Below are 14,195 nucleotides of genomic sequence, written 5' to 3'. Positions count from 1 at the left end.
TCCAGACTATTTTCACTTTCAAAAGATCTGCTTTCAAAAGTGAAATCGGAAGAAGATATGCAAATTTTGAAATGCTCTTTTGAAAATAGAGCGTAGTCTAGACATAGCCCTAGATAGCTCAGTGAACTTTCAGAAAAACGTTGATGCATACAGATCTCAAACTAAGGCCAAATCTACATTCAAAATTAAGTTGACCCCAGCCTATGTCACTCAGGGATGTGAAAAATACAAACCTTTGATCTTCACAGTTAAAACTGATCAAATCCAACAAATACCACCTCTTAGGGATATAGATTAACTACAGCAATGGGTGACCCCATCCTGTCACAGTAGCGAGTATCTGCACTGAAACACGACAGCCACCCCTATAGAACTGCAGCTCTAGCTTCTGCACAACATGAAACTGTGGCGTTAAAAGTCTTGGCAGCTTTGGTCTTGAGTTGTTGGACCTTAACACCACGATACAAGCTTATTTTCTGACCCTCATTCTATAGTTAAAATGGGAGTTCTTCGTATCAATGCATGGCTATACACTAAATCTAACCAATCAGAATCCCTAATGGGCTGATAAAATTTCTCTAGCTAAACCTATAGTTTCTACTTATCAACAAAAACAAGTTCAACCAAGAAACTGAAGCACCCAGTAAGAAACTTGCAGAAATTTAAGCTTATTTTGTCCATACTCCCATTTCCATGAATCTGTGATTTTAATGTAGCGATTTCCTGTTGGTAATGCCGCTGCTGCAGCTGATATTTTTCTGTCTACACCAAAGCTGGATTCTCCTGCCTCTAGTTTTATTTCCAGCTTATGGTGGCTAAGTGTACCAGATGACTACGGGTTATGTAAATATAGCTAAATCCTTTTTCTTCCCTCTGCTGGGATTCCTGATGAATCTTCTACCTGTGGTATCCAAGAGATAAAGTTTCCTCCTCTAAAATCCATTTCCTAGCCGATATATGTATAAAACACAACACACACACGCGTGCATGTGCTACTGTGGCTGCCAGATTTAGCAGAGAGGCCAAGATGCCAATCTGGACTGCACAAAGCTAACACTTGTGACTTTAATAATAACTAGTGATCACAATAATACAGATTACAGCTTTGATTTCCTTACAAGGATCACAAATATAGAACATGTTTCCATGCCAATGTGTCCCGAAACCAATAATGGGGAAAGAGAATCAGAACTGTTTCTAAACATTTCCCAATGAGCCTCCTCTGATGCATTTTCCCCTTTGTTTTTTGCCTTAAAAAAGATAACTGATACTATTGTATTGCCTCATTAGTCCCTGTGCGGAAAGTTGGATTGGTCTCAGTTCCTGTAATCAGCAAACATTCTCTTCAAAGGATGATAATCAGATAAGGCAAACTCCTTAGCAAAAATAGTCTCTCTGAAACTCGCTTTCCTGAGAGAATTTGGACAGGATTATAAGTCTTCCAACAATACTGATTTACTGGAAAGACAAAGCCAGACCGGATTTCTGATCATACAAGTCACACTTCCAAAACGTGAGGGTGGAGTGGGGATGAGTTCTGGGAATGGGCAGACGAGAAAGATGTACAGCTGCAATCTTCAGTGTAGTTTGCACACACAGAAAATGGTGGATGGCATAGAAATACATCAAGTTCCTATCAGGGGACATGGCTGGGGAACAAACCTCTAGATTTTATCCCCTCATCTTGTAATGAAAAGGTATGGAGAGGGGGTTGTGATGGAAACACTGGTTATTTGCATTCCCTAGCCAGAAGGGAGTGGCCATACATTTCAGATTTTGAAAAGATGATTTAGAGTTAGGCTTTTGAGTAATAAAGTTTTGAAAGTTTGGAGTGGCAGTGTTGCTATTTGTCTAACGGTGAGTCTACACATCAAAAGTTGTGCACAGGTTGCTTGAAGCCAGCTAGCAAGAACACTGAAGATAGGACAGAGCAGGCTAGTGAGCAAAGTACACACTTAAGGTTCATGCCAGGCTTGTATTTCCCATCTTCAGCATAGGTAGTAAAAGCCTGGTGTTGGCCCTGTGTAGTCACTTGGCTGCTAGCCTGCTCTGCACTGTTTCCAATGCCATTGTTACCTGTGCTAAGCGGATTCAAGCTCGTTCAGGTAGGTCAGCCATTGTATGGTTTTTACTATGTAGACATGGCCAGAAGGAAGAACGATGCCCATCTTCAAACCTCAGGCTCACCAGCCTCTAAAACCAATGGCTCAATCCATCTCCCTTGAGGTATATGGCTGCTGACTAACAGGAGCAGGGAGAACAGAACAGAACGAGAGCTAAAAAAGAATTTAGAAATTCCAGAGTTGTTTGTTAGTTTCATCTCAAATGACCTAAATGGATAATTTTATTCACCTTTGGGCCATGATTTGGAAAGAGGAAATTATTCATACTATGTCAATTCTCCTGTGTTTTTGTTGCCTGTGGTATAGCGCTAATAAAACCAAGTACTGAATCAAGCCTTAAAAGGTAGATACATAAAACTTCAAGGACATTCCAAGAAGCTGGGTAATGTAGAATTAGTGAGGAAATTAAGTAACGTGGAAAAAAACAACAGGGGGTTTTCATAAGGAAGTATATTATCAAAAAGATGCGAGGAAAAGCTACATGACTAGTGACATTTAAAATATGGGAGAATACAGCAGTAAGTCAACTCAAGGTTTGCATTAATTGGCTACTAATAAATACTTAGTGTGAAGCATAAGGCACAAGATCAGAGACTTGAATGCATTCAAGTATCTGAACATAGATTTACTGGCATTGCTTGGGTCCTTAACTCAAATAAGTTGTTTTTCTTCATTTAAATAATTGCTCTGGGGAGGCGGGGTTCAGGATGCAGGCTGCCCTGGAAAGAGAGGACAACCCCAGCCCTGTCTTGCCGCAGCAGCTTGGGGCCAGGTGAGACATACCTATCCATGGCCGCTGCAGTGGGCATAGCCAGGAGCATGCATATCCCCTAGCACACAAATAGATGCACAAACTCTCTGAAATACATAATTACTGTTCTACTATATAACTGTCCCTCCAACCAGATCCCTCACTTTCTAATGTTTTGAGAAAAATCAAATTCCAGGCACATCTCATTATCCTGCCACAACCAACACCTGACCTTGCTTTAAGTTATAAGAGGACGCTGCACATCACATTTGGTGGTCTTAGAAGTTTTTTAACAGACTCACAGACCTTTCTAAAATATATAGTAAGAGTTTTTTTCTAAAAGTCGTCTTAAAATAGTTTTGGGGTCAGGAGGAGGAGGAATTATGCATCTCTTCCATTATTGAAAAAAGTTCCTTGCAGAAGGATATGCTAAAGTAGATACATGGTTATAAGTACCATTTCATCAAAAGGACCTAGCTAGGATTCTTTCTTGCGTCTCATGCTCCCACTGCAAATGGACTGCATGCACTTCATTAGCTCAAAGACTTTGGACTCCACAAGGCAACAGTAAAGTTAGCACAAGAAAGAGACACCTTTATTGTACGCAACCACTTTCCGCTGTCTTGTGGCTCACATTAGAAAACAGTAGCAATGCACTGCCAATCTTTGTCCACAGCTCCCCATGCTCAAACAAGTTGCCATTAAAAGTAGATATGTCAGATTTCAAAATGTAATCAGCTGTCTGTGCTTTGGCCAGTAGTTTAAACACTGGCATTATAAATGGAGCTCTTCATATTCAGTCTTTGTTTTAATTGCTCAAGTATGTATAAGTGTTTGTTCTATTTTTTTTTTAAAGTGACAAGGGTAAAAGCTGAAAATGAAGGGCAGTACGTGGTAGGAGGGGTGCCCAGTACCCACGGGGTGCAGTGGGTAGGTGGTCTCAGCTGCAGGGTGTTGGATTCCAGCAGGTTTTGCTCTCTCACTGTGCTGAGGAACAGAGGGTACCATGCTGTATGCATGGGCAGGAATGCTGCCCCGTCTCCCTCAGTACTAGATCCCCCTCCTAGAGCTCCCTCCAGATCTGATCCTAACCCTTCAACATGGCGCCAGGACACAGAATCCTATCTGCTTCACTTGCCAGGCAGAACCCCCTCCTGATCTCCGCAATAGTGACAAGAGGCAACCTTCCGCTCTTCTTCTGACCCCTCCACCCATCAGCCAGGGAAAGCAGATGGGGCTATTTTGAAGGGCCCAGTCCAGCAGAGGAGGTCAATACACAGTGCTGTGTTTTGGTCTCTTACTAACCCCAGCCTTTCAGAGCAGCCCTGTCCACTTCTTCAGTGCCACAGGGAGCAAGACGGGCAGGGAGCAGAGACAGCCCAACCACTGTAGCACCAGGCCTGCAGGGGGCAGAAGTACCACACCCCATGAGTACTGGCCCCCCCTGTCTTTCTTATTACACTTTTATCAGCATTTATGCACCTTTCTGTTTTGCTCACTAGGACTTAATTCCAATTTCTGAAGCATGGAGAACACCCATTCCATATTTTATTCAGATAAAGCTAACAGCAGTTTGTTTGAACACAATATAGACTTTCATTTAGATCAATAACTAGAGTGCAAACTATTTTGAATTTCAGATTCTGGAGTGGTTTTTCATTTCTTGTCATCTGACCAAGTGATTTCATAGTCTTGGTATACTTTTTTCAGTATTTCTACTGTCACTGCATGATCTGCTTTACCATATCCCTGCAAACAAGAGAACAAAAGATTTTAAAGGGATGCAAAATGTAAGACTGCAAGAGTATCTAGCTCCAGTTAGCACTCCTGTGGCCTTATTCTTCCCCTCACACAAGTCCCACTAAGGAGAACCAGGTTCTGTAGGCTGCACACTTGCAATATCAAGTCTTTAATATGTATTTCAGATCGTGACTTTCAGACTAACAATCAGATTACACAATAACTCTTTAGATTCACATGATGGAATAAAGCAGCTTATGGCATTTGCAGTTACTCCTAATGGTGTTATTCCTATGGCGTTATTCCATTTTCAGAACTACAATGTACCCAGAAATCATTCCCAGACAAAACAAAATTGAGTTAAAGCTGCAGGCTCAAACATGTGATTTAGATGTTTATTCCCTTTCAAGAATATCTGAGTTAAAACATTTCAGAATTAGAGGTCAGGAAAATCAGACTTAAGTTGCCCCTAAGGTATGGTCTCTCACTTCAGGTAATCACAAGAGCCTTACCTCTACTCCAGAGGCGTGTACAGAATTGTCAGGCGCTGCCGAGTACCTGTTACAGCTCTAACACTAAATACAGTTCTGTGGTTGTGGGGAAGCCAATCTCACCTCTTTGTTGTAGTTGCCCCCCCTACAACAGGGCATTTGTACCCCCTTCACAGCTGCATACTGTGGATGACCTCAGGAATGTGCAGGACGGGTCCCCCGTTGCTGGGGGTTTCAAACAGAGCCCTGAGGGGCTGGCGTCTTGGCACCTACCGTGGAGAGGCCGAACACCCGCATCTTCTTCTGCTGCGGGCGATGCTCGATTTTTCCGCCTCCCAGGCACTTGCACTCGAAGCCCAGCTTCTCCAGCTCGGGCCCGACTCGCTCCAGGATGTGATCTGCAAGGCAACCGGTTCAGAGCAGGGGCCAGGGCGCAGGCAGGGGGGCTGGACTGGGGGGAGCTCGTAGATGGGGCGCGCCCCCCCCATTCCCTTGGGGGGCAAGTGTCGTTAGGGGCCCGACCCAGACCCAGCTCTATGGGGAGCTGGGGGGCTCAGTGGGGAGGGGCCTGTGCCCCCCTCAAGAGAACAGCGTGGGGGGAGGGGAAGAAATAGATAGGGGCGGAGCTCCCGCCAGGCCCCGCCCCTCGGGAGAGAGGCCCCGCCCCCGCGCGGCCCACTCACTGTGGAACTCGGCGGCCGCGGTTCCCCGGACGACGTCCCGGTGCTCGGCGCCGCCCGCGCGCTGCAGCCGCACCAGGATGTACTTGAACGTGCCGTCCGGGTCGATCTCCACCGCGGGCACCGACTCGAGCTGCGCCGCCATGGCCGCTGCGCGCAGGCGCCAAGCGCGCGGGGCTGGAGGGACCGTTACGCGCCTGCAAGGAGGGGGGAGAAGGGGAGCGTATGGCCCTTTATGACGTGCCATGAGAAGGCGGGGCCAGGCCCGTCGGCGGTGAGGCTGTTGGCTAGGTGGTAGGGGGCGGGGCTAAGGGGCGTTCCCGGCTCGTGCCGTTCGGGGCGGGGCTACGCTAGCCGTTACTGGCTCGTGCCCGTCGGGGGCTGGGTTATAACGGTCACAGTTCCCCCCGCACGTGGCAAGGGGCACCTGGGTGACACTAAAGGGCTGGCTGGGGGAGTCGCCTTCCCTGGGTGCGGAGCCAGCCCCCCCCCATCTTCCCCAAGGGCCTGACAGGTCTGTGGGCCACCCTGTGGTTGAAGTAAACAATAGAGTCTAAAACACTGGAATCCCCCCCCCTCCAGTAAATAATGCAATTTACGAAAAGTTTTCGGGACATTTTTCATCTCTGCTGCATCCTCTGCGCATTGTGACGTTCGTTCCTTGTCTAAATGCACGATGAGACTCCTAGAGGCTATGAAATGGCAATAGAGGATACAAGAGGCAATAGCGGATACAGGTGGTCCCCGACTTACGAACACATCAACGTACGACCAGCCGCACTTACGACCAACCTCCCATGCAGCCGGTCCCCAACGTACGAACGGCAACCCGCGCTTACGAACAGCGCAGTCCCATTTAAATGAATGGAGTCCGACTTACCAACAGATCGAGTTACGACCAAGTGTTTGGTACGTAACTTGTTCATAAGTCAGGGACTATCTGTATAGACAACCCACAAGATTAAAGCACAACTATTAATTATATTGATATGACTTACATCTAGGGAATAAGTAAGCCATCAGAAAATTGTATGTAGCTTGCATTTGTCCAATAAATTGATTTGTTTTTATAGAAGATTATGCTGAATTACCATATATCGGTACTAAATTAGTAGCAGAATTTTTTTCCTGAAACCAGTACACATATTTTTATATTATAAATATTGAGATTTATATATTTGTATAACAACAAATAAATGTCTTAATACAGCCAGTCCCCGAGTTGCGAACGGTCGACTTATGACCGTTCACAGTTACGACCAAAAATGTCATAAATGGCGGACCCTGAGTTACGAATGCGATCCGCGCTTGTGAACAGCACAGTCGCGTGTAACTCAATGGGGTCCGACTTACAAACAAACCAAGTTACGACCAATTGCTTGGTCCGTAACCGGTTCGTAAGTCGGAGACAGGCTGTAGATGCCAAAAACCTGTTTTATTTTACCAGGATATTTCTGTGAAAGTTAGTACTATTTTGTCTATGTTCTCACAGAGGAACAAGAGAGGATATATAATTTTTTTACACCATGAATAAGGAAGTTTATTCTTCTTTTCATAAATAAAAAAAAGAGTTTGAGTAATTTTTTTAGGGAAATACAGTCTGTATCCCAACAATATATAAAATATATTTACAAATATTTGTTCTAATTTAATTTTTGCTGCCAAACAATGAATTGCTGTGATTTTTCTTTTGCCAGGCCATAAAAATACAGCGGAGGACCCCAGAATTGACAGGGGGAAGCCAACGCAAGTTTATCTTCTTCAAGATTCACTCAATCCAAGTATATAAGATGATCACCTGCAAACTCAAATCATGAGATGTATGGATAGCACATCAAGCGGAATGCGGTAGGTGCACTAAAATACACAGATGTACAGGTCAAAAGGAAAAAGAACACATTAATACTTAATAAAGAAAAACAGGAACAAAAGCACTATAAGACTTAGCGAGCTGGACCATAAACAAAAGGTGTCAGCCTTCCCACTATCACCAATCAAAGAGCACACTATACATGGCATCACTCCTAGGATAAGCCTCGTATGAGTATGAATATGAGCTTGCCTGGATTACTTCATGACACTGCCGTTTCCAACCTCACATTTTTCCTGATTCAATTGGCAGTGAGATTAATAGGTAACTTCTTTTGCTGTTACATATTTCCCAGTTTCTGTAATTTTCACTCCCAACTCATCTGATAAAGTGGATTTTACCCGTGATAGCTCATGACCTAATAAATCTGTTAGTCTCTTAGGGTATGTCTACACTACCCTCCTAGTTCGAACTAGGAGGCTAATGTAGGCATACCGCACTTGCAAATGAAGCCCGGGATTTGAATTTCCCGGGCTTCATTTGCATAAGCCGGGCGCCGCCATTTTTAAATCCCAGCTCGTTCGAACCCCGTGCCGCGCGGCTATACGCGGCACGGACTAGGTAGTTCCACGAGGAGTAACGGTAGTTCGGACTAGGAAGCGTAGTCCGAACTACCTAGTCCGTGCCGCGTGTAGCCGCGCGGCACGGGGTTCGAACGAGCCGGGATTTAAAAATGGCGGCGCCCGGCTTATGCAAATGAAGCCCGGGAAATTCAAATCCCGGGCTTCATTTGCAAGTGCGGTATGCCTACATTACCCTCCTAGTTCGAACTAGGAGGGTAGTGTAGGCATACCCTAAGGTACCACAGGTCTCCTTGTTCTTTTCTATATCGTCTTATGAGAAGCAATCTCATTTCAGGCACATCCCCTTTTCCTGGCACAACCAAGCACTTACTTTGGTTTAATCCTGCCACTTAAATTAGATTAAAATATTACTTTTTACACCAGACTATGCTAGGTGAAAGGTTTAAATACTAATTTTTGTTTTTCATTGGAAAAATGTCATGACTATTAAGTGCAAACTAACGGTCCTTATCAGCCTCTTGTAACTATTTAGTCTTTAAGATGTCACTAGACTTTTTTTTTTTTTAAAGTTTTCCTGTTACAGACTCACTCGGCTAGCCCTCTGAAGCTTATCTACTCACAGGCTTCTTCCTCCCCGTCAATTTTTTTTCCTTCTTTCCCCCTCCCTTCTTCCCTTATTTATTCTTGGCTCTGGACTTCCAACTCTCCAGTCATCTGAAGAAGTGGGTTGTGCCCATGAAAGCTCATGATACCATCTACATGTTCTGTTAGTCTTTAAAGAGCTATTAGACTATTTTTTGTTTTTTAAGTTTTTCCTGTTAAAGACTAACTTTGGTTATGACTATTATGCTTAGAGTTCATAAAAATATTTGCTAACAAAATTAAAATTGGGTCACCTATTCAACTGTCGTTTTAGTGCAAAGAAAATTTTTACTGCTACAAATCACAAAATAATTAAAATTAGTTACAGAAAGAGTAATAGAAACTTTATGACTTTCTGATTCATATTTGCTACGTATGGTAATTGTTCAATAAAATGAATAATGTTTGAAGTTGAAATCCTACAAATTTAAAACTGTACTTTTGCTTCCCTTTTGCAAGCATATTAATAAACATTCTAATACATATATTTAATTTCTTGAACTTGAACTTCACTATAAGTGTAATCTACACAAAATGACTTTGCCCAGTCAGTTACAGGCCTCACCTGCTTGTAATAAATATTGGCTTTGGAGTTGGGGCTTTAGGGGTTGCCTTTTCAAGCTGTTCTCTGTAACGATGAGAGCTAGAGACTCAAACAAAATTAAAATCAAGAATCTCTGTTGAGAGCCCTTGACTCCAGGAACTGGGTCTATAAGAAATGCACCAAATGTCACAAGACGTGATCAAATTGCAAAAGTTTACAATATTTTCCATTTGAAAAAAATTGAATGAACATATTGAAATTGTTTCTGTTTTAAGAGTTTGACATGGACCAATGTGGGGGTATTTAAAAGTGTTTTTGTCAGGTTTTAAAAAATACATTGATTTTATGTTCTTTTTCTTCATTCTGTCTCTTTTTCACTGTCTTTCTTTTTTCCTTATTCCAGTAAGCTCTTGAAAAAGATTATTTTTTCTTCTTGGAAAATTACTTGGAAAAGAATAAAAAAGCAGAAAAGAAAAAAAAAACCCTCAAACATATCAAAATATTTATAAAAAATTAAAATAATTGAACATATTTTACTGTATTTTTTACTTAGATCCTTTATTAAAAAGATAATATGATCAGCTCTAATAGGGAAACCCAGATGTGACATGCAATTTTTTTTTTAATTGTGTGGGTTTGTACCTCCCTCCTGTCTATGGTGGTTTTCAGTTTTGTCATGTGTTTTTTCCTTGTTTTTGTTTACTTTACCTTCATAATATCCAGAGTGGCTGACTTTTATGACATATTGAAAGGTCTCAAAAATGTTTATTCTAAACTCCTAAATGAAAAAGGTCTAAGATTGAAAGCTCTTTTAGAAATGTTTATGTTACAGTAATTAGTCATTCTCACTGCTAACCCTGGGTATTCCAAAGTCATGAGTCAGGCAAGAAAAATTATGAGACTGACTTAGAAATAATACAGTCGGGGTTCTATTTCTTTGCTAGCTGATTTTTGATACTCTAATTCAGGGCTATTCAACATGTGCCCCCCGGCCCATTTGTTTGCGGCCCGCGGTGTGGTTTGGTTTCATGTGGGGCTCAACACAAGGCCTGCGGGTAGGAGCCAAAACAAAAAAGTAGTCAATATAATGGTCTTCTGTTGATATGCATTTTAGTAGTTAAATTCCTGAACTATCATTGCTCATTAAAAGTGCTGTCTTATGGGTGGAAATCAGGGAAATATTGCATTTTATTAATATCAGCAGAAATGACTTATACGGAACCTGTGTGTTGTGTAGACTTGCCTTAATCTTTGTATTCATGCCCCCATCAGTGTGAAAGAAGCTATTTCATAGAATCATAGAACCCTAGAACTGGAAGGGACCTCGAGACGTCATCGAGTCCAGTCCCCTACTCTCATGGCAGGAGCCAAGTACTGTCTAGATCATCCCAGATAGATGTCTATCTAACCTGCTCTTAAATATCTCCAGAGATGGAGATTCCACAACCTCCCTAGGCAACTTATTCAAGTGTTTAACCACCCTGACAGTTAGAAAGTTTTTCCTAATGTCCAACCTAAACCTCCCTTGCTGCAGTTTAAGCCCATTGCTTCTTGTCCTATTCTCAGAGGCTAAGGAGAACAATTTTTCTCCCTTTTCTTTGTGACACCCTTTTAGATACCTGAAAACTTCTATCATGGCTCCTCTCAGTCTTCTCCTTTCCAAACTAAACAAGCCCAATTTTTTCAGTCTTCCTTCCTAGGTCATGTTCTCTAGACCTTTAAACCTTCTTGTTGCTCTTCTCTGGTCTTTCTCCAATTTCTTCACATCTTGCTTGAAATATGGTGCCCAGAGTTGGACACAGTTTACATATATGTACATGCAACCACAGTTAAGTTGCAGCTCTCAGCATGTGCTGTATTACTGAGCCCCCGGGGCTTCCAAAGTTGAGTAGCTCTGCTCTAAGTTATCCACATATTCAAGTTTTTCTCCCCAGCTATAAGGGCTGGAAACTCACTTTAAAAAAAATGGAAGCTGAGCTTCTTAATCATTTGATTCCAGGCTTTAAGAAAAACACCTAATGTGTCAAGACTTGGGGTAAAATTGTTAGAGTTTGCAATGTTACATGAAGATTAAATAAGCATTAACAAAACCAAAAAGTTTTAAATTCTGCCTTTCAGTTGCTCAGCTTTCACTCACTTGGATCTTGTGGTGTCACCATTTCTCTAGTACTCTAATCATCATTGATTAGAGTTTTCCTTCCACCTTAGATAGCATCTGAATTTATAATATTAAAAAAAACAAAGCTGGAAAAATAAATAAGTAAAGACTTATAACTCACCTTTATACATCATAAGAAAGCTAAAAAGAGAAGCCTTTTTTCTCTTTACTGCCCCATGATCTTTGATAAGAGGGGCCAAATGATTGGTTAATGGCCACACAGTGATTTACTGGCAAAAATCAAGATTAGTATTCAGAAATTTCTTCTGACCAAGCTGAGATAAACATTTGTTTCTACAACATTTACTGTCCAACGAATTGCTTCCTGATATTGTTTTCTGGTCATTTCCTGTCTGAATATTGAAAAAACAGTCTTTTTTTATGTTTGCCAAAAACCTACTCAGAAAAGAAGGCGCTCAGAACTTTTTTTCAAAGGGAAATTCCAAAATATGTTCAGGAGAATAACAAAGAAATGCAATGTTTTCTTTCGTGACCCCTACACAATCCTTATCTCACTACAGGTACGGCTATACTACACGCTTATTTTGAAATAAGATATTCTGCAATAGCGTTAGTCTGGTCTAGCTGAAACAAAAGACAGGACTATGCACCATTCTAAGTTATTCCTCCCCAGTGCCTCCTGGGGCTCTGCATGTTCACATTAGGAAAGCCTGCCTCAGACTAATTTTGAGGCTTCCCTGCAGTGTAGACGTGCTATTTTGAAATAAGCTATTGAAGAATAAGTATTGCAGAATATAGGACTATGCAGCACTTTAAAGACTAACAAGATGGTTTATTAAGAGATGAGCTTTCGTGGGCCAGACTTCCACAAATTGATCTGAGGAAGTGGGTCTGGCCCACGAAAGCTCATCACCTAATAAACCATCTTGTTAGTCTTTAAAGTGCTGCATAGTCATATATTCTGCAATACTTATTCTTCAATAGCTTATTTCAAAATAGCACGTCTACACTGCAGGGAAGCCTCAAAATTAGTCTGAGGCAGGCTTCCCTAATGTGAACATGCAGAGCCCCAGGAGGCACTGGGGAGGAATAACTTAGAATGGCCCTAGTGAGGGGCTATTTCGAAATATCAGCAGTGAACATCTACACATGCCTTATTGCAAAATAGCTATTTCAGAATGGGCATGATTCCTTGCAGAATGAGGTTGACAGATTTTGGAATAAGCCCTCCGTTATTTCAAAATTATTTCAAAATAATGGAATGGCTGTGTAGATGCTCACATTGTTATTTTGAAATAACGCCAATTATCTCAAAATAACGGTGCAGTGTAGATGTACCCTAATACAGGTGACCCCCGCACTTACAACCTAATTGGTTTCAGGAGAACCAGCGTAAGTCAAGCCGGCGTAAGTCGAACCCTGATTTCTTAGAGGCTCAATGTTATAAATGGTGGTTCTGTTCCTGGAAATCCATTTCATACCCTAAAAATACCAATATTGACTACAGAAATGGAGGAAAACTAAACTAAATAGTTCAAATAATGCACAAAAATAACTAAAGAGTGAAGACTGATGTGGTGGAGACGCGTCAGTTCAAGCAACAGCTGCAGACTGGCGAGTCTGACTGACTTTGTATGTTTCCTGTTTTGGGATGATGCGTGGAGTCTGCGTCATACACTGTCATAAATGCGAACTGCGGATGTAAATTGGGGGAGTTTAGGAGCTATCTCACATGAAAAAAATGATTGTAAATGCTGGGGGGGTCGTAAGTCAGGTGTTTGTAAGTCGGGAGTCACCTGTACGGGCTTCTGGTATTTGATCCCTCCATATTTTCTATGCTCATTTTTATGTGTCTCCTTTTTCAGTATTCAGCACTCCTTTTTCAGTATTCTCGATGGCCCTAACTAGGAATAAATAATGTGTTTACATTCAGGAATAATGTGGACTTTCTGGACTCTATATTTTGCACAAGCTTTTCTTTCTTTTTATTCTGCCATTTGTGTGTTTCTACTGTTGGATAAGGTAGCCAGAGGAAGAAGGAAACCAGCTTGACTTATCTACACTGTACAGATTTGACTGCATTTGAACAATTATGAACAATATAGTTAGATGACATAATAGTGACTGCTATTACTTACGATTAGTAGGGCACATGTCTGAACATTGCGTACTTTAGACTACACTCACCGGAAAAGTATAGTCAGCACTGTGTCATCTGTCGTCAGGGTTTTGGGGTTGTCCTGGTGCGTTCCTGACAGGTCCTCTACTCCATCGGTGGTGATAAACTCTCAGCTGTTTGCGTGTACTCCCTTTATCTAGACCGTTAAACTCTGTGCACTTGGGTCAACACAGTAGATCTCTGAGAGCCCTTGGAAGTGACAGATTCAGGCAAGAATGAAACCAATCGAGCAGGTTTATTGCCAAATGCTATGCATTAACAGTTGTCAGCAGAAAGTCTCAACACTAAGCCACTGTGCAGTCTGTAAGCGTTGATAACATCCCTGCCTACATAAATGCATAAAGCACCCCCCCAACCAGAATCAGTCGACGCTCACCCTTTGCGGTGCCCTTTTATAGACATGTACAAACAATTTACATCACTCCTTTATGTACCGGATTGCCATCCTCTGTTGTATAGTTACCACCCCTCACCTTACAGGAGGGGATCTTACTTACTGTCCTTCATGCTGTCAACTTCGACCCAGTCCTGA

The 14,195-nt window shown here is 42.2% G+C and overlaps 2 protein-coding genes across 3 annotated transcripts in view; one reads left to right on the top strand and one right to left on the bottom strand.

Moving 5' to 3' along the window:
• Positions 1 to 4,398: 4,398 nt before the first annotated feature.
• LOC102447649 (14 kDa phosphohistidine phosphatase-like) lies at positions 4,399 to 6,017 on the bottom strand. The gene is made up of 3 exons (XM_006115886.4): positions 5,789 to 6,017; positions 5,379 to 5,503; positions 4,399 to 4,623 (listed from the first exon to the last, which is right to left on the bottom strand). The coding sequence occupies exons 1-3, from the start codon at positions 5,928 to 5,930 to the stop codon at positions 4,531 to 4,533; spliced, it is 360 nt and encodes a 119-aa protein (XP_006115948.2). The 5' UTR covers positions 5,931 to 6,017; the 3' UTR covers positions 4,399 to 4,530.
• Positions 6,018 to 6,159: 142 nt separating this feature from the next.
• The window catches only part of SELE (selectin E), a 46,508-nt gene continuing 38,472 nt past the window's right edge, over positions 6,160 to 14,195 (top strand). For both annotated transcript variants that reach the window (XM_075936978.1, XM_075936977.1), the window contains exons 1-2: positions 6,160 to 6,694; positions 7,483 to 7,633. The gene's annotated coding sequence lies outside the window, so the exon portion shown is untranslated. The remainder of the gene's footprint in view (positions 6,695 to 7,482; positions 7,634 to 14,195) is intronic.

Source organism: Pelodiscus sinensis, chromosome 9, assembly GCF_049634645.1.
Source record: "Pelodiscus sinensis isolate JC-2024 chromosome 9, ASM4963464v1, whole genome shotgun sequence".
In the NCBI taxonomy this organism is placed as follows: domain Eukaryota; kingdom Metazoa; phylum Chordata; order Testudines; family Trionychidae; genus Pelodiscus; species Pelodiscus sinensis.
Note: the sequence above shows the minus strand (reverse complement) of the source record. Positions and strands in the feature narration are given on the sequence as shown.

What these genes read in the sequence shown, in the direction of transcription:
- LOC102447649 (XM_006115886.4), bottom strand. Translation starts at nt 5,930, where the DNA reads ATGGCGGCGCAGCTCGAGTCGGTGCCCGCGGTGGAGATCGACCCGGAC. An exon ending in CGCGGCCGCCGAGTTCCACA is followed by an intron (nt 5,504 to 5,788) that starts GTGAGTGGGCCG and finishes GTTGCCTTGCAG; the next exon opens with ATCACATCCTGGAGCGAGTC. An exon ending in GGGTGTTCGGCCTCTCCACG is followed by an intron (nt 4,624 to 5,378) that starts GTAGGTGCCAAG and finishes TCTTGTTTGCAG; the next exon opens with GGATATGGTAAAGCAGATCA.